At 40.4% G+C, this 19,243-nt stretch overlaps 1 protein-coding gene across 2 annotated transcripts; it reads left to right on the top strand.

The window, feature by feature from the left end:
* The first annotated feature begins 436 nt into the window (after positions 1–436).
* On the top strand, positions 437–18,537 carry ALG12 (ALG12 alpha-1,6-mannosyltransferase). 2 transcript variants are annotated; one of them, XM_059816862.1, is made up of 10 exons: positions 437–469; positions 4,803–4,992; positions 5,144–5,276; positions 5,810–5,983; positions 7,378–7,572; positions 8,824–8,927; positions 9,415–9,638; positions 10,384–10,553; positions 10,753–10,828; positions 14,835–18,537. In XM_059816862.1, exons 2-10 carry the CDS (start codon positions 4,828–4,830, stop codon positions 15,064–15,066), a joined length of 1,473 nt encoding a protein of 490 aa, XP_059672845.1. In that variant the 5' UTR covers positions 437–469; positions 4,803–4,827; the 3' UTR covers positions 15,067–18,537. The 2 variants fall into 2 exon arrangements, with proteins under 2 accessions (XP_059672845.1, XP_059672844.1); XM_059816861.1 differs by lacking the exon at positions 437–469 and adding an exon at positions 3,085–3,104.
* The last annotated feature ends 706 nt before the right edge of the window (positions 18,538–19,243 follow it).

Raw genomic sequence — 19,243 nt, 5'->3', positions numbered from 1 at the left:
CCGTAGCAACCGGCCCGCGAGCTCCATTCAGATTTCCGCGTCAGCCCCACGCACGCTCCGGCCGCAGGCGCTCGTTGGTGGAGGCAGAGGAACGGCGGAACGTGGTCCAATCAGCGCCCGCCACGCTCCGGACCAATTGGAGCCCCCCGCGTGCGCAGAGAGGCTGAGCGGGGGGGCGTGGTAGAGAGCTGTCCGAGGAAGCAATGCCCATCGGCCTCGCGCGCCGCCGCCATCGTGAGAACGGGCAGACATGAGCTCTGTAGGGGCTTCAAATCCATCAGCCATTTGTATTTGGCAGCGGCCTCGGAGCCCTTTTGCTGCCGGGGACGTGCTCTGCCCTTACCTAATATGGCTGGCCGGCGAGCTGGTCACGTGAGCACGGGGCTGTCTCCCCCCCCGCCCCCCCTCCTCCGTGCCAGCCCCCTGCTGCCGGCGCCCTCTGCGGGGCGGCCACGTGGACGCCTGGGCGGTGAGTGCGGGCCGGGCCGGGCGGAGGGCGCTGCGCCCGTGCGTGGCGGGCGGGCGGGTGTGGCGTGGCGTGGCGTGGCGTGGCGTGGCGGGAGGTAACGGTCGTGTGAGTGCGTGTGCGCGCGCGTGTGAGGGGGAGCGGGGAAGCCGCCAACGGCCCGTTCGTTCGCCGCAGCCCGGCTGCAGCCGGGCCAGAGGGCGTCCCCGGGAGTCCCGTCCCCCGCGGAGGAGCCGGGCTGCGGCTGCAACCGCGCGGCAGGCGGCGGGGCGCTGCCAGGCGGGGCCCGCCCAGCCCTCCGCCTCCCGGGCGCGGTTGCCGCGGCGTGGCGGGCGGGAGCGGGGCAGGGCAGGGCAGGGCAGCCGCCTCCTGCGGGGGTGCGCGCGGTGCTGTCAGCGGGCGGGCCTGCCTCGGCCGCGGGGGTCCCGTGCGGCCTCGGGGACGGTGCCGGTGGCTTCAGAAGCGGCGGGGGATGTTGTGGTCTCGTCCTGAAACGCCCCAGGGCGGCATAGCAGTGACCTGAAGGGGAGTCACTTTAAATCCGCCCCGAGCGCGCACGCATCGGCGCACGCTGTGACGTGCGGGCTGACGGCGATCTCGATTCGGCGTTCCTTAGGTTTTGAGCTCCGTCCCCTCAATGGCGCGCGTCCCCCGCCAGCGCTTGGCGCGGCTTCGCGGCAGGCGGCGAGCCCGGGCGGCAGCGCTGCCCGCGGGGCCCCGGCGGCGGGTGTCTGTCCTCCGCGGGGCCGGCCGCTAGAGGGGGATCGGACACGCGCGCTGGGGTGGCGGGGCGCTCGGGCGGCGCTGGGGGGCAGGCCGGCTGGGGGGGGGTGGGAGGGTGGTTGGGTGGTTCGGGGTGTTCCGTTTGTGTGTTGGTTTTTTTTTTTAGTCGAGAGCATTCTGTGTGTTTCTTCCCCGGTCCGAAAAGTGACGTTTTCTACATAGCTTCGTTGTAGTCTCCTGTCTGGTGCTGTCCCAGACTTCATTTCCTGCCTCAACTGTCTCGTCTCTTTTTTGTTTTAATGTTTGGTTTTTTTTTAGCCAGTCCCTAAACTCATGAGGAAATGTATACAAGAATAGCAACTGTCGTATTCCTTCTTAGAAAAGAAGAAAAAGCAATCCCAGCAACTACAAGGTTTAAATCTGACCTCATTAGGAAGTTAGCTTTAGAGCAAAGTTGGAAGAGCTATTAAAGCATAGGAAAAAACCATGAAAATTGAAGGTAATACAATATAGGTTTTACCAAAGCTAGATCAAGCCGAAGAGGGAGGACCTTATGGTGGAACACTCTTGGTGGTTCTGCTTAGATGCCTCCATACAGAGTGCGTGGAGGAGTGAAATGCAGTGTCTGTAGACAGATTCAACACGTAGTTTGGCTGCCAAACTCTAACATATTTATACTAAAGAGTGTCTGAAAAACATAAGTGAGCTAAATATGGTAGATTTTTCATGGGAAGAGTAAAAAGTCCATTATTAGAACTAATGGTTGGGCTTGATGTTCTTACAGGTCTTTTCCAACCTTAGTGATTCTGTAATGACACATCAGCAGAAAAAGTATAGAAAAAGAATAAATGGTTTGTGATGAAAGTGCTTCAGCCTTTTTTTAACATAAGAAAACAATTTATTTTCATCCAGTTTAATCCCAGGAAGGGATGAACTCTTTGTGTTGAAAGTCTCTGCTCTTCTATGATTCAGTCTTGATGTAGACATCTGTGGGGGAGTCAATGTGGCTATGTTTTATAGGTCTGAGGAAGATTCTTCTGAAGTTGTTAGAAGGTTAATGATGGATAAAACTATTTGTATTCGCTTACGATGTTCCTCTAAACTTCATTATTAAAATAGTTTTATTAAGTGAAAATCTGTTTCTGTGGTTTTGGCATTTAAAAATAAAAGCTGTAATTGAAAATATCTTGCCTTTATATGGCAAACTTATTTTAAACGTTGAATTCAGTGACTACCTGTCTTGATAAATTCCACTTCAATTTTGAGGTTTGTCAGCATCAATTTTCAACAGAGCAAGTTATCTTAAGTCTTGACAAGACCACTAAATTTATTAGACTTTATCTCAGAAACCTAGGTGTTGTCTTCATGCTTTGTTTTTTTATCTTCTAGCGTGTTTCCCTTCAGGGAATCTCAGTATGTATAATGCATATAATTATCTTCAAAATGTATAAGTGTGCTGGCAAGCTTACTTTCTTCAGGCGTACAAAAGGATTGGAGTCAACAAGATTAAAAAAAAAAGCCTTGTGATAAACTGTACATGGGGTATGTAGCTTCAGTGTCATTCTGATGATTTAGGAAGTTAGGGATTGATTATTCATGTGGGGATCAGCTAAAGATATCAGGAGCAGGCTATATTGTAGAGTGGTCAGAGTATAATGAATGCAGTATTTATAGGTGAAGTTAACATCTTATTACACAACTGATACAGTTAAGAAGGAAAAAAATAGAGCTTCTTGGCACTTGAGTCCTTTTACAAGGATTCATTGGGTCCTGAAATACCTGAAAAGTTAAGAAGCTGCAAATTGGGAGTGAGGAATACCTGCCTTGCTACTTCACATGACGCACAAGCTACTTAAATGCCTGTGTTGCTGTACGCAGCAGTGGATTGATCCTTCAGTGTCCATTTTTCTCTCGGGTAAGTTTGGCCAGAAACATGAGATGCCTCTGTATTTATTGGAAGAATTTAGCATGAGAGCTTTATAGTGACAAGAATTTGTGCAAGATAAATTGCCCTGTGCAGAGGCTTAATTCCTGCCAAACACTCCTTGAAGTGCTCCTGATGACGGGCCCATACCTCTTTTACTTGCTGCTGTGGAAAAAGGATTCTGTCATAGCGTAACGCATTTTTATCCATCCTGGTAGAGAGGTAATACTAGGCACAGAGTAAAAAGACTTCTTTGCACTTCCTGGGATGTTGTGTTTATTTAGACTCTTAACATTGCAAAATAAGCCAAAAATCATAAGGACCTACCACAGAACTCTGTCTTTGAGCCCAGGGTTAGAGCTTCAGTTACAGTCTGTAACAGCAGCAATCATGAGAAAAAGAGATGCAATCAGTGACATATGTGAAATAATATGCAGATAATTGCAATTTACAGGAAGTGCACAAATTTCAGGATTTATTGGTGTTAGCTGTGAAAATAAGGACCATTAGCTCACTCTTTATTTATTTTTACTAATGACCAGGACAAACATCAGTTCAGGAAAAGGTAACTCTAGGGGGCAGTTGCTAAGTGATCCTAGCAAATCTGCCAACTATCTTACATCTGTTTGATGGACATCTTTAGACCAAAACACGTGAGAAAACATCTCTAACCAAAACCCCAGTTGTACCTTAAAGGTGCTATTTTTAAAGTTTTGTTTCTGTGAGAACAGAACAAGAATAACGATAAACAAAACCTCTTGTCTTTTATTAAATTGTAAACTTACAAAAAGTGGGAAGCTTAAATTAAAAGATCGTGTTTTTGCTGGAAATGGTCGTGGAAAATCACTTGCTTATAATCTGAAACTAGAAAAGATGAGGTGTTTACCCATGACAATACTATGCTTTATTTGCTCTGGCATCACCTGGACACATGATTTTATCATCATGATAAAATGCGTTATAAATACTGCCATAAGAATAGCTCAGCACAGTGTTGTGAAACTAAGCACTGGGGAGAGATGGCCTTCGTTTCTGGGTAGGAGTGCAAAGGGTGGGGTTCAGACCATCTCACGTCGTAATGACACGCAGTGTGGGTGCTGAAGGGGATTCGTCCTTCGCTTGCCGAGTCCAGACCTAGCCGCTGGCAAGTTGGCAAACTCAAAAGATCAAAATACTCTGTTCCAAGCAATTTCTCATCCTCGTGGTTCCTCGCCCCCACTAGTTTTGGAGTCCTAGACAAATGAGAGAGTGTGTTCTAAAGATCATGTTTAAATCCAGTGTGAGATTAAAGTGAGAGGAAATTACAAAGCTGTCTCTCCCACAAAAGGCAGACATAATTGAGGTGGCACTCTCAACAGTGGTGGCAGTACGGGACGTAAAGGGAAATATTTTCTTAAGTAGGGTCTGTGTTGTCTGAGTTCTTTTAGGTGGAAACTAAAACCTGTACATTTACAGAAGTTGGCATAAATCCTGAAATACTGTCTGAATATGTTTTTGGCTATCTACTCAATTCATTGAACGTATACAAAAAAAATAGTGGATGGATTATTTAATTTATTAGTCTTTGTTTAAACTTTTACAGTACCCTAGTATGTTTTCCTTGCGTTATCAATCTCTCTTTTTGTGTTTGTACACTTCATACCATGTTATTAATGTATTTTCTTTTAATTTTCTTTTTAATAATAATAGAATATATGTGAATTTCGAACCCAGTATGGCTCAGAAGAGGAGCTCGAGTGGACGGTCATTCCCATTGCTGCTGCTGATTATTGTGGTGGCCTTTGTTCATTTAACTGTCTGTCCTTTTACGAAAGTGGAGGAAAGCTTTAACCTACAAGCTATCCATGATGTGGTGTACCACCAACTGGACTTGGATAAGGTAAACTGGAAAGAAGGTGTTCTTTCTTGGACACTGTTAAAGATTGCAATTCCCTGCTATATGAGTAGGATAAATGCAGTGTGAATATTATTTATCCCAGTTTTCCTTTGTTTCTGATTTGCCTGTCTTACTTAGATTTTCCTTTTTGCAGTATGACCATCATGAATTTCCTGGAGTTGTCCCAAGAACGTTCCTTGGACCAATTTTTATTGCTGCTCTTTCCAGCCCAGCTATATATGTACTTTCTGTGCTAAGAATGTCCAAGTTTTACTCCCAGCTGATAGGTATGAGAACTTTAAATCGTCAGAATAGAGATGTTTTTACTACTGGAATGATGAGTGACATTGTTGTAACATTCAGTGTTTGGATCAGTGGTTAAAATGTGATATTCTTTTCCTTGATAAGGGATTTTGCAAACTGTAGGTACTTAGAGCCAGCATGGCAATTCCCCCCCTCTTTGAGGTAACTAACAACACAGAGAAGGTCTGTGCTAACAAGTGTCAGACAGTGTAGGAAAAGAAAGTATCTTCAGAGAATACACTCCCATTGTGTACTTCCGTGTACGCCTCAGAAAATATTGTTTAACTTGGGCAGAGAAGCATTGACCTTTGTGCAAAAGTATCAGACAAGTTAAAGATGGATTAAAATAGATAAACTAATGGGGAAATTTTGGAGTTTTTTTCTTTGAAGTGGGTTATATTGTGATATCTTCAATATTATTCTTCGTAACTTCTTCCAATTATGTTATTGTACCATGGTTTTTCATCAGTGATCCATCTGATATTACTCTTATTTCCCATTTTTATTCTTCTAATAGTCCGAGGAAGCTTGGGGCTCAGTGTGATTTACACACTATGGAAGTTGCAGAAAGAAGTTAGAAAGCAGTTTGGAGCAACTACATCAACAATCTTCTGTCTCATCACTGTTACTCAGTTTCATTTGATGTTTTACTGTACACGAACCCTCCCTAATGTGTTTGCACTTCCTTTTGGTAAGTATTCACATAGGAATAATTTTAAAATACAAAAATTCTTCTCAAATGTATCAATAGTTAAAACACAGAAAATGTGTGGTCAGACCAAATTAATATATGTGCCTGATTAAATTGTGTGATAACAAGACTATAAAACTTAAGCAGTTGTGATTTCTTTCTAATTTTTTTTACTGTATGTGTTTACAAGAACTGTTGAATCTAGTTTTATTGAATCTGAGTATACGTGGAGTTTGTCAGGTGGCTTTGATTAACTAGAGGTTTGGGTGCCCATATCTGATGCTTAAAACAGAGCTATTGAAAAGGCAGTGGTACACCTGCAGTTCAGAAAAAATCTGTGAACTTAGTCTACACAGGAAACAGCTTTTTCATGAGAATGTGGAACAAAGTTCCACTGCAACCTCTCCACCTTCCTTTCCTGGAGTTCTCTACAAATGTAGCAGTTTGTACACTTCAAGTAAAAGAGGGGGGAAAAATCAAAGTCAAAACCTTCCTCTACACATACAGTTTTTCCCCAGAGATGATGAGAGGGAAGATTAACCACATGTGACAGATACTAGCTGAGTCACTTAAAGCTTCAGTGCAAGTTGTTCAATGGATAAAATCACGAGGTTGGTGTAATAACCTGTGTAGATCAGAACTGAAAAACAAAACAAAAAGCAATTGAATTGTCAGATAAACACTGTGTAATAATAAACTTCTCAGATAACTTCTGCAGGTATTAAAAAAATACAAGTTGTCTCATGGCTTTATATTGTTAATATTTCACACGTTTTCGTTAGGATCATGACGGCTTCACTATGTAATCAGTGTTACCATGTGATTTTAAACTGTGAAAGAGTAGAGGCAACTTCATCTGTAGGGATATGGTGTGTCTCCAGCTGACCATGCAAATGGATTTATAGTTCCTTCTGCCTGAGCGGTAGACTGTAGTCTCTTTTTCATATTTAAAATAAGGCGCTGTTATCATGAATATAGGATATACTCAGCCAAGAGAATAAACTAACTCTTCAGCTGATCTGAGCAATAATAATTATGAATCTTAGTTTGAAAGGCTTTTAGTACTCTCTTAAGGTTTGGGTTTTGTTTTTGTTTTGGTTTGTTTTTTTTCCCCAAGAAAAGCTGTTAAATAGTCTGTCTAGGAAGAGTTCCCATGTGTTCCTTCTGTGGTTATACTTTTCCTAATTACTTAAGCATCAACAGTAGAAAGTTGTGTGTTATTCCAAATTACATTTCTCTAACAGAGGAAGAATTTCCTAGCTAGAAATGGTAGGAAGACCAAGAGAGGATTGGTGGGAAGTTAGAGGAACAAGACGCTAGCATGGAGAAAAGTGCTGCCCTTTAGAAAACGAATAGTTCGGTGTGTCAGATGGTGTGCTTTATTTATTTTGCAGTGCTCCTGGCATTGACGTTTTGGATACAGCAAAAGCAAAGGCCATTCATTTGGTTCTCAGCTTTGGCAATTATAGTCTTCAGATCAGAGCTCTGCATATTCTTAGGCCTCATGCTCCTGGTGACGTTATTAACTAAAAGAATCTCCGTTTTCAAGGTTCTTTCCCATGCTGTTCCTGCTGGAATTTTTTGGTTGGGTAAGTGTTTGCTTGGAAAAAACAAATGCCACATAGTAAATTCAACCAAAGTCTAGAGATTTGACTGACTTCTCTGGTGACCTGGCCCTTAGGGCTTTTTCTTCTTGTCTGATTCCATTTGCTGGTAATATTTTCTTTGAAAATTTCTGTGTGAGGAAATAGGTGTGCACAGAGAAGTAGAATGCTTACAGTATAATGTCCTGGTCTTGAAAAGGCTTAGATGTGCAAGTTGACTTTAGTATAATTAGTACCTGGCTGTGGCTACACAGGCATTACCAGCTGTAGTATCTATTGCTATGATGATAAGATGAATCCCAGGATAAAATACAACAGTGTGACAGACAGGGATACTAAGCACGTGTTGTGGGGAGAGTCACACTTCAGCTCTGTTTCTTTGTTACATTAATTTTAATAGCTTAGGTGATTATCCATGCTAGAGAGGCTGAAAAATCTCCTTGTCTCTACCCATCCATGGAAGGCTCATGCATATGCACATAAATACTCTTAAGTTTCTCTGCCAGCCTAACTACTTAAAAACGCTGTTGTCAGATGCCTGATGATCACCTCTGGTCGAGTGCTGTCCCTTCCACAGCATGGACAATAGAAACAATAAAAGATCATGCCATGTGCATTTGGAGACACCTCACAGCATAAGAGTTTGGAGGCCCAATGGGAAATAGTCACTGGTACACCCATGCCCTCTTTGGGCAAACTTAAATACCAGAGCAGTTTTCACAGAGCTGAGTGGAGGAGATGGGGCTGATGGATTTGCTGCTTTTCTGTCTTTTTGCCTTTCATCCCTTATCCTCCTTCTTCCCTCCCACCTAATAAATAGTAGCAAACTTCTAGAGATTGTTTTTCTTAACTTACGAGCTTTACAATAAAAATCCATTTAGTACCATTTGAAGTTAACCTGGGTTTCTTACCATTCATTAAATGTAATGCTCTAATATTATTTTAAAACAAACTTTAATTAAACCACTGCTTTTTGTACTTGGGGTTGGAGTGGGGCAAATCTCAATCAGATTCCTATCTAACGTGCTTCTATTAAGACTTCAATTAAGTGCCTCCCTCCCCTGCATTTCCACTGCAAGACAGACAGATTCAACCTTCTCTGTGGCTTTGGGTGAGGCTTACAATGCATGTTCCAGTTTATGTTGTTCTCATCAGTAAACGTGCAATTTGGATGTGCCAGTTTGCTTTTCCCTAATTTTTAATTCACGCAGATTTGTATTTCTTTAATTCTTCTAGGGCTAACAGTTGCTGTGGATTCTCTATTTTGGAGGCAACTTGTGTGGCCTGAGGGGAAAGTGCTCTGGTATAACACAATTTTGAACAAAAGTTCCAACTGGGGAGTATCCTTTGAAACATCCAGGGAAAAAGATCTATTGAACACTACCAGCCAAAGCAAAGACTTGATGTAACCTATTCCTGAGACTCAGTTACGATGTTAAATTCTACTTTTCACCTAGTAGTTCATTATTTGAAGCTTATGAGACAATGTCTGTTTCTTAGATCTTTCCGTAAATTTTAACTTCCCTCTGCTGGCTATTCCTTCTTGCTTCTTTGTGTTCTATCAATGCAGAGCCAGGTTTCTTCCCCTTGGTTTTTCATGTTGCCCATCATGAGCGCCATTTGATGTGCCTCTGTTTGGTGATGTGAATGTAGTTAGGCAACTGCTTTTATTTCTCAAAGTGTAAGGCAGAAAACCAAATGCCTGGAAGAATGCGATATACAAAAAGTATACTGTATATTTGCAAAATTTGCATGTACTACTGTAAAGAACAGTTACTTTACTTGTCAGCAGTGAAAGCATCCTTAACTCTCCTTTTCACCTTGAAGACCTCCCCGTTCTTATGGTATTTCTATTCAGCCCTGCCTCGTGCTTTGGGATGCAGCATTATATTTGTACCTTTCGGTGTAGCAGAAAAGAGAACTCGGATATTACTTTTGCCAGCACTGGGCTTTATTTTCTTATATTCATTTCTCCCACACAAAGAGCTGCGTTTTATCATATATACTTTCCCTGTCTTCAACATAGTGGCTGCTAAAATGTGCTCACGAATGTAAGTTTGAAATTCTGTTTGGTTTTTTTTTTTTCTGAAAATGTTAAAGAAAAGCAAAACTGTTATTACTATTTTTATGCACTTCTTTCCATCTTGGAATCTGGATCATCTTGAGATCTTCATATGCTTTAGGAGGGAGGTCTGTATCATTGTACCCATTTGACTAATGAGGGAAATGGAGACAAAGAGAAGTTAAATGATTTGGCAGGATGGTTTGGCAAGTCTGGGGCAGAGTTGAGAATAGAGCCCTGACTTCACTGTTATGCTGTTACAATTCAGTTTATTTTATCCACCAGAGAAAAAGACACATTCCAGTGTACTACTGTGTTGTTAACATACCTTACCTTAGGAGATAGTTTAATATACAGGTTTAGCTCATGAAGCATGGAGTTTGTATTAAATAGTTAAACTTGGGTATATTGAGTAAACAAATTGAAGTTAAACTCGGAACTTCTTTGAAAGAGAATACATTCATAGCTAAATGTTTTAAACGCAGAAATACTTAGCTTTATTGATGAGCTTTTATTAGCTTTATTAATGAGAATATTCTGATTGAAATGCTGCTAGAAGCTAATCTTTTAGAAATGGATGATAAATGCATTCCATACACATGACTGTAATAAAGTTTGCATTAATCTTTATTATCTAGCAGTGGAGTTTTCATAAAAGTTCTGTCACAATAGTCAATGACCAGTATGAAAGAAAAATAACAGTTTATTCTTACTCATTTTTTCCCCCTCAAAAGTCTGAATAACTACCGGAAATCCTGGCTGTACAAACTTGGATCTTTCTTTGTTATAATGCATCTTCTAGTTAATGCTGCTTATTCAGGAACATCTTTATATGTTTCACATTTCAATTATCCTGGAGGAGTGGCAATTCAGAAGTTGCATGAGTTGGTACCTTCAACAGCAGGTACGTAAAGCTGGCTTGAGGTGTGTTCACCTCATTTCAGTTGCGATTTTTTTTTTTTCTGCTAGTATATCTTTGCATGTATTGGATGTTACTTCTTCACACTATTTACATGCATCTTTTCTGTTACTATTTTGTTTCATTAATCAGAGTGTTCTTAGAAGAATTTTGAAGTTGTATTTTGTTTTCTTTGTTTATGTAGATGTCTCTGTTCATATTGACGTGGCTGCAGCACAAACGGGAGTTTCTCGGTTTCTAGAAATCAATTCAGATTGGAGGTATGTTACGAATGAGGTATTTCAGTCTGAAGACAGGAGCCTGCTTTTTCCTTTTTTTGTATATGCACAGGGGCAAGCATCACAGATACGGTTTCTAGTACAGCATATTTATTAAGCCAGTTCAAGAACAATGTGAATCTTCAGAGAATTTTGATGTGTGCAGTGCTGCTATTTCAGAAACAGAACACTGCAACATTTTTAAATTGTTTTGGTTGGTTCTGGTTTGCCTAAATAGTGTAGAATCTTTTAAAGACATCAGAAACAGTGCAAAAAATTGTTAGCTTAATAAAACACCAATATCTTTAATGCAGCTACGTTTGATATCTCGCTACATCTTGTAAAACACAGCTGTAGATGAACGCTTTTCTGCTCTGGGCAGAACAGTGTATATAATTGTGGGGGTATTTTCTCATTTTGTTTGTTTTTGCATGATGTGTGGCAATGTGAGGCTTATCTGCGTATTAATATTCAAAGTCTATTTTTACGTGGAACATCCTTCGCATAGATGGCATTGAAGCTGCTGTTGTGGTCTATCGGTCACATTCATTGGCTCTGAGAGAAAGCAGTTGAGTGCTTTGTTACCATGACCAGCAGTGATGTACAAACAGTTTTAAGAGTCAGAATTTTGAAATGAATAGTAGGAGACATTTGTGGGATGGCATTGTTTGCTTTTCAGGATGCAGACCAAAAAAAGGCTCCTTTCTGATTCTTAGGCCAGCCTCTTCAGCTGAAGTGTACGTTTCTAATTTAAAATCTCATCTTAATGAAAATGATTCAGCAGAAAGTGACACAAAAGCCTCACTACATACTTACACAAAACAAAAGTAATACAAGCAGATTTTTATTTAAGAAGTACTCTGAGCATGGAGTTCTTTTTCCCCAGTTACAGTCTTCAGGGTCAGATGAAGAAACATAATTTAATTAATAGTATGTTTAGAGATAAAAGTATTTTGGAAATAAAGAGGAAGAAGGGAAAAGCATGCTTCTGGGGGAATTATAAAAATCATCAAGCTTGCTATGCCTTGCCTTATTTCTGTGCTCTCTCATAATATTGTGATGGTACTGACAGTTTAAAGCTGAATTGCTTTCATAGTTAACCAATCCAATGTTTATTTAATATTGGGTTTTGTGTGTTCAATCCAGAGAAAGTCTTAAGCCATGAACAATCAGGAGGAGACATCAAACTGTTAGAGTACAAGTGGTAGAACACGCATGCTAGCCAAAATGTTCCAGTCTTTTGTTTTTGTATATACTAAAGTACATGCGCTACTCTGAATACAACTCTACTCCCTAAATACAATGCTCAATTTCAATGAGCTTTCTGAGGTGGTGAGTTTTGGATTGTTTTAGGCTTGCAAGGCTGTAGTGTAGTGGGATTGGAAGGTGAACGAATAATATCCCTGTCACTGATGGATGTTTCATAGTGTTGCAGCTACAGAGGAGTTTGTTTGTTTCACTTTTATCTTTACTCATCAAAAAAAAGCCTCAAGGGAGGGCTGATTCATCATAAAGTTTCACATTAAAAAAATCAGGCAAAATCCACAACTGAGCATCATACACAGGACTACCACTTTGTCTGACAGAACACTAGTACAAAGTTTAGTGGCACCAGCTGTCCATTTTCTCTTTATCCAGGGAAGTGACAGCCTTTCAGATGGGGAAAACTAATTTGCCATCTTCATAGACTGTCTACATCAGGTGAAAACAGATTTATGGATGGAGTGGCTATGAAGGCTGATGGTTTATCAGGATTAACTACAATCCATAAATAAAAGCATCTTAAACTTAACAGCTTTCAGTGGCGTGCTCAGATTAGATCTGTTTGCCTCAAGAAAAATGCAAGTGATCCATTATTTTTCTTCAAAGGGTGATTGAAAGAAGCTTGATGCACATTCTTACACAGAACAGGTGTTAGTCTTGTCTTCAATTAGTGCAGTCTCTTTGAACCAGGAATAAATATGCTGTGTAAGCTTAAAGTATTTAAAAATAATAAAATTCAGAAACGCTTGCAGCCAGATGAAAGGCCTTTTATTTGCTGATGAAGAAAATGCAAAATTAGTAATTGGTGAAGTTGTAACGAAGTATGCTATTCCTTGTGCCAGTTTGGACGCATGTACTATCCTAACTGGTATTGTGATCATTTTGGAAATAGCAGATGAAATTAGCGTGCAATTTTCTTTTAGAAGAAGAAAGCACTTGTTCAGTGTGCAAAGTCTAATTCTGCATTATATGGTGTATTTATTGACATCTCTGGGGTCTGTTCTGGGTTGCCAAAATTGTAGTTAACAGTCCACACAAGTCCTCTAGTTTGCTGTAGAGTACTTGCTTTAAATATCTTAAATGTTAATGACTGCTACATCAGGGAGTATTGTAAAAATATAAATTGAGATTGTTTCCAGTTTTTCACAGAGAATTCAGGTAGGTGAGAGGCCAGGCCTGACAAAACACACGTGGCAAAAGATGCAGCCTGGATTTACTCCTAGGTGCATTTAAGAGTACGTAGGGTTGGGATTGCACTACTTCTCTACCAGTGTCCATGCCTGCAAGAAAAGCCACAGCCTTGAGTAAGTTGCTTGTGAAACGCCTGGGAGGAATCACGTGCCAAAGAATAGGACCTCCAAAGCTGGTAGAAAACGGTTCACAGAAAAGGGCAACAGAAGGGGTGAAGAACTGGGCACTGCTCTTCATTTGGGTTACAGAGCATGGACACTTTTTTTATAGTTAGATGCTTAAGACTGTCCTTTCATAAACAAACTAGAGGTAACTAACCTCCCTGTTAACCTCTGTCTTCTGGACTGTTAGCCAGCACTAGTGTAGAACATTTTTCTGGGCTATAGAGCAAAGATTTGAATCTAGGTTTCCCACTTCTGGAAACACACTTAACAGTGGCCTATGGAGCGTTTTGGGGTGGACTTATCTTATTCTTCCCCTTTGAAGTTGTTGGATTAAGGACTCAATCAGGCTGCCGTGTCCAATATCAGCATCCTAACCCTTAGTCTATAAATTCCACCTGACTCTCTTCAGTGAATGAATAAATAACTATTGTGAAGTAGAACAGTGTCTTCATGAGACAGTGAGGGAGATCTACTTCAATTTCTAGAAAATTAGAGAGGTTCATACAGCTCTGTGAGATAACGAACTTCAGTTCTGGGCTTAGATCAGACAGAGAGTGACTGAACCTAGATCTTTCACATCCCTGCCCAATGCGTAAGTCACTTGTTTTCTCATCCTGTAAATTCCCTCTATAGTTACATTGAATCTAACTCCTTTTAAGAAATAACTGTACGTGAACATATTAAATAGTTCTAGAACTCACTAGTTACTTTTTATAAAAAATTTTCTTATATATACTTTATATGTATTTAGGTACCTAAACAGGTTTATAAAAGCTGACCCAAAGTGACCTGCCCAAACACATAGTAGATCCAGGGTACTGAACCCAGAAATAACAAGTGCCAAGTTAATACTATAATTGTCAGCTGTTCTTTCTTTCCTACAGTGTTCAAGGAAGTCTTCTCCCTGCTATTCTCTGCAGCTCCTACTTTAATGTATGACTACCAGAAGAGAAGTTTCTGCTAAAATGCCTTATAACATTTTTTTTAAAAAAGGAAAAACCAAACCAAATCAACCAACAAAAAATCCCCACCCTCTATGCTTATCCAAACCACAATTCTTGTAGAGTAAAACCTAAAAATGAGTCCAGTTTTCTACAGTCTTAGGCTTTGGTGGCCTTTCTCCACAGAACACAGGACTAGTGAGACATTTTCTAGGAGTACTGATTTGTATCACAATAGCAGCAGAAAGACTTGCATGGAATGACTGGCTCCCTAAACTCTTCAAAGATACTATTTCCTCCCCCAGTACTAGTTAATTTAATCAAGGGATGTAACTGAGAATGTTGCAGTTCCTTCTGTGTTTCATCTTGGATGCTACATGCCCTTGCAATAATGGAGATGTTTAATATATAAAGAGAGGAATGTAAATAAGCCTTCTTTATTCTTTACAGGTATGACAAAAGAGAAGATGTTAAACCAGGAGACCAGTTGATGTTTTCTTACACACACATACTGATGGAAACAAACCCTCTTCAAATATCACATTACAAGACAACCCACAGGCCACTGGCAAATATACCTGGCATCAGTAAAATTGGGTTGAACCTTACTGCACTACCTCCTTTTACTTTAAACTTGAAACCAAAATTAGTACTGTTGGAAAAACTTCCTCTATCATCTTGACTGTGAATTTTAAGTCTTTTGATGTAATTTTGCTGATGACTGAATAACCTAAGACAGCAGCAATTTGCCATTCCAGCACTGCAGTTCAGCTTCTGTGGAAGGGCACAGAAAATCTTTGTACCGATTGGTATTTAGCTCCGTCCTGTTTCATACATAAATATTACAATGCATTCCTAGTCAGTATGTACTTGAATACCAAATTGTATTGTTAGATATGTTTGAGAGAGGCTACCTACAAGTTTAGTGGTATTAAGTAAAACCTGTCTATTTGGTTTGGGTAGCTGTCTCTTTCATAACGTAGTGCAGGTATGTCCTAATTGTCCTATATAAGATACATAATGGAACAGGTTTGTGCTATGGCAGTAATTTGATATGTAATCTATGTGTGCAGAGATGTATTATTACTTGATGTATCTGCAGGATTGTAACCCCCTCAGTTGTCAGGTTGCCTGTGTGAAACTTAATGATGTTATCAACATAGGAAAGACATATTCATTGTAGCTTCATCACAATACCTAATTGTGCCCTGTAGGCTACCAAACTAATTAAAGTGAAAGATTCACTTAAAAGCAGTTGGACCTCTTGACAAGCACTGTCTTATAACAGATTTGAGTATTAAAGGTTGGTTATCTTTATTCCAACTGTTCATGAATAAGCAGCAACTTTGGATTTCACAGGAAAAATCGTTTTTAAAATAATGCTTCCCCCTTCTGCTGCAATATTATCTCAATTTGTAGTGCAAAAATTTACCTATGAAAATACTAACCTGAATACACTTTAAGAAAGTAAGTGCTGTTTTCCTTTTTTTATTAAGTAGTCCCTTTGGAGAGGAATAATCTAATGTGCCATGTGTTGCATTCTATAAACTAGAATAAGATAGCATGCTCTGTAATCTCTTCTTTATTAGATGTTTTTGTTAAGGATGTCTGCCTAGATTGCTGAATGGAACAAGCTAAGGGGTAAACTAAGGGGAAAAAAGGTTAGAATTTTGGTTAGGGCCAGTTGTAATATGACAGGAGCTTCGTTAGTGTAAAAAACCAGCATTGCTGAAATAATCATGGGCAGAAAACTATTCCTTGCTGACTGAAAACTGAAGTAAAAAATTCTTATTGGTTTGGGTTTTTTACGCTTGAAGCGTGCTTCATTTAGGAACTATATTTACCTGTGTGCATTTCAGTTTTTAGGACCATGTTTTCTTTTTGTCCTCTAGATTATGTTATCAGAGGAACTGATCTGGTGGGGTGGAGCCTGCTCCCCTGTGGGTGGCTGTTGCTGTTGCTCAGGCTTCTTCACACTGAGCAGATCTGGCAAAGGCAACCTGCAGAACTTGTTGGTCTAGTCTTTGGCTGCTCTTGAAATTGAAATCACTCAAGTATTTATCTATTATTTGACTTGTCTTTGGAAGAAAACTCAGCTTCCTCCAGAGCCAATTTGAACATCAAACAATTCACATGAGACAGAAGGAAGTACATGGGCAAGTAGCTGAGAATTTGGAACAGTACAAAGGAAAACTTTTTGAGTAAGGATGTGGGCTCTTATGTGAAGCCTAATCATTGGCTTTATGTATGTAAATCCCCCACAATGCAATGCACAGCTCAAGAACCTAAACTAAAATTTATCCTGCCTAAGCAGGATATCCTGCACTGCTGAAGCTAGGTGTATCGTTACTCGACCTTTCCAAATCCCTGGTTGTCAGAATCCCTCTGCAGAAACTTGCTTCTATTAACTACAGAGAAAACCTAGGGCTATTATGCTCGTAACATAGCATCTCAAGCTAATGCCTGGAGTGGCACAGAATATGTGGACATTAGGCATCTGAAGAGTTTAATCTTGCTGAATGTCAAACACACATATCTGTTGGGGGTCCTTCCACAGACTTTGGTTCTGGTGTCTGGGTGCTACCTGTTGGACTTAAACCAGTGATGATGTTCAGCTGTGGCAGTAGTGTGTACTACTGCTCACAGCCTCACTGTTGATGAAAATGGAAGCTATCAATCAGCTCAAATTGGCCTGTTTAGTGTATTTGTTCAGGGTAGAGAAAGGTAAAATACAAGGAGACAGGAAAGAGATACTGGACTGCAGTTTTGAACAGTGTCTGAAGTTTATTTAGGTCCTGTTGCATCTCACTCTGCTTGTGTAGTTCTTGAAAAGTGCTTAGTTTTAAGATCTGCAGCATGGTTGTGTTTGTAGACAAAGGGCTAGATCACTACCCATGCAGTGCGTGCAGCACCATAGCACAAGTGGCTGTGTGACTTCTGTGACAGCATGGGTAACCCCCCAGCATAGGGGAAGAGTGTTATGGTAGCCCACACCCTGAATAGGAAGGGGCATCTGTCAAACTGGGATGAAGATTACTGCAGTTTTTCCCCAAAGGCTGCCTTCAATAAATGAACAGTCCTTGGAATAGAAACTAAAGCCATCTCTCTCTTAATATTCTCATCTCCAAGTCCTGTGTTGTCTTTCTTTAGCTCCACAAGAAACATAGAGCTTGTTTTCTCCTTTAATACAGATTAATATTCAGTGTACCTGCATGGAAGAAAATGGTGTAAGTTCCCTTAGATATAGTTCCCTTAGATATAAGAGGGCATTAAGGAAGTCTCTCACCCTGTCTACAAACTTGAAGTGGGGTATTACAAATTCTTCTGCATTTGGGGGACATGGGGTGAGGCCTCGAGTTACTGCATGAGTGGTGCAGGTAAGAGAAACACTCTGAAAACCTACTTGGTGGAATTTTTGAAGGGACTTTAATAAATTGCTCATGACTATTCAAGTTCTTAAAAGAAAAATGCCTTTTGTCTTGACTGGTTACAAACCCCAGCTTAGAGTATAGCATTTCTTAATAAAAGCAGAAATAGGGTGAGACCAATAGTACAGTCTGTCTATAAATTATGTTACATTTACGACATTTAAACACAGAATGGAGTTGTAAATAAAATGCATTTAACATATATAATGCTGCTGTAGAATGAGATTTATTTTAGGATGTCTTGTTAAACTCCCCAAAGGTCAAACCCTGTGTAGCATCATGCATTGCCTTCAGAAGTTAATTTCTTACAGGCAACATTTCTTCCTGTAAAGAGCAAGGCTAACAAATGTTTTGGAAACAAACATGTCACCATGTCATTTCAGCCAGAGATGGTGAATAATTACTGTTTTACAGCATGAGATTTAGGACACCCTGTGTTGTAAAACTAACTAGCCTGAAAAAGGTTGTGGAACTCACTGATAAAAGACATTTTTGGATGCTGAAAGTAACAGCAGCTTCAAAACAGGGTTAAACAGATCAGTCTCTCATCAAGAACTGGAAGAAACAAAAGATCAAGGAACAACTTCCAGTTCATAAAGTCTAAGTAATAGAGCGTTCAGAGCTGAGAAAAAATATCAGACTGTATTTACCTTATATCTGCCCTAAGTACTTGCTATGGGTCTTCTCTCTCAAGAGTGAATTTGGGGTGAGTGCATCTGGAGAATGGTTGTATATTTATCTGTTAACACGGAGAAGCCAGAGCGTGTCTCAGGTTCTTCCCTTTGCCATCTGCTTCACTCCAGCTGTCAGAACACAACCTCAGCATAACACATTTTGAAACACTGATCACACCCCTTTTTCTCACTCCCTGGCCATTTCACATATTCCCTTGGTGAGACTGGATACACATTTGGGCAAACAAGATGGAGATTGCACTGCCTCTCCTACTACAGCTGTTCTAGGACAATTCGTATCTTCCTGAATACTTCTCATTCTTTCCATAATGCTTAGGAGCTTGAAAGGTAATAACAAGATATAAGGACTCCTTTGCTGCATCTCAATTTCAAAGCATGTGTGTATGTGTTTCCCTTGCATCTAAGAGCACTTTTTCATACACAAGAGAAGTTACACAGAAGTCTAGTGCTGCCTTCCTTGCTTTACTACCTATGCTCATTCTTAAATACTCCCCTTTGCCACCTCCCCTGAGAGCTTTCCTTGTAACTTAGTATTCAAAGAGTCTGTCTTGTACAAATAACTTCACTTTCTATTTGCAAGAAAAGAACAAAACCACAAGCTGAGTTTATCATCGATGTAAGCAAGGCTGTTTAGCCACAGCCTTCTCAGTTAGCTGGTTACATACTTAGTCTCAGCTATGTCTTAAATGAAATGTATTGTTATCTGCTTAACATGTGACACAGAAGATCAAAAAGG

This window comes from Gavia stellata, chromosome 4 (genome assembly GCF_030936135.1).
Source record: "Gavia stellata isolate bGavSte3 chromosome 4, bGavSte3.hap2, whole genome shotgun sequence".
NCBI lineage: Eukaryota > Metazoa > Chordata > Aves > Gaviiformes > Gaviidae > Gavia > Gavia stellata.
Note: the sequence above shows the minus strand (reverse complement) of the source record. Positions and strands in the feature narration are given on the sequence as shown.

What these genes read in the sequence shown, in the direction of transcription:
- ALG12 (XM_059816862.1), top strand. Translation starts at nt 4,828, where the DNA reads ATGGCTCAGAAGAGGAGCTCGAGTGGACGGTCATTCCCATTGCTGCTG. An exon ending in TGCTGGAATTTTTTGGTTGG is followed by an intron (nt 7,573 to 8,823) that starts GTAAGTGTTTGC and finishes TAATTCTTCTAG; the next exon opens with GGCTAACAGTTGCTGTGGAT. An exon ending in GAAATCAATTCAGATTGGAG is followed by an intron (nt 10,829 to 14,834) that starts GTATGTTACGAA and finishes TATTCTTTACAG; the next exon opens with GTATGACAAAAGAGAAGATG.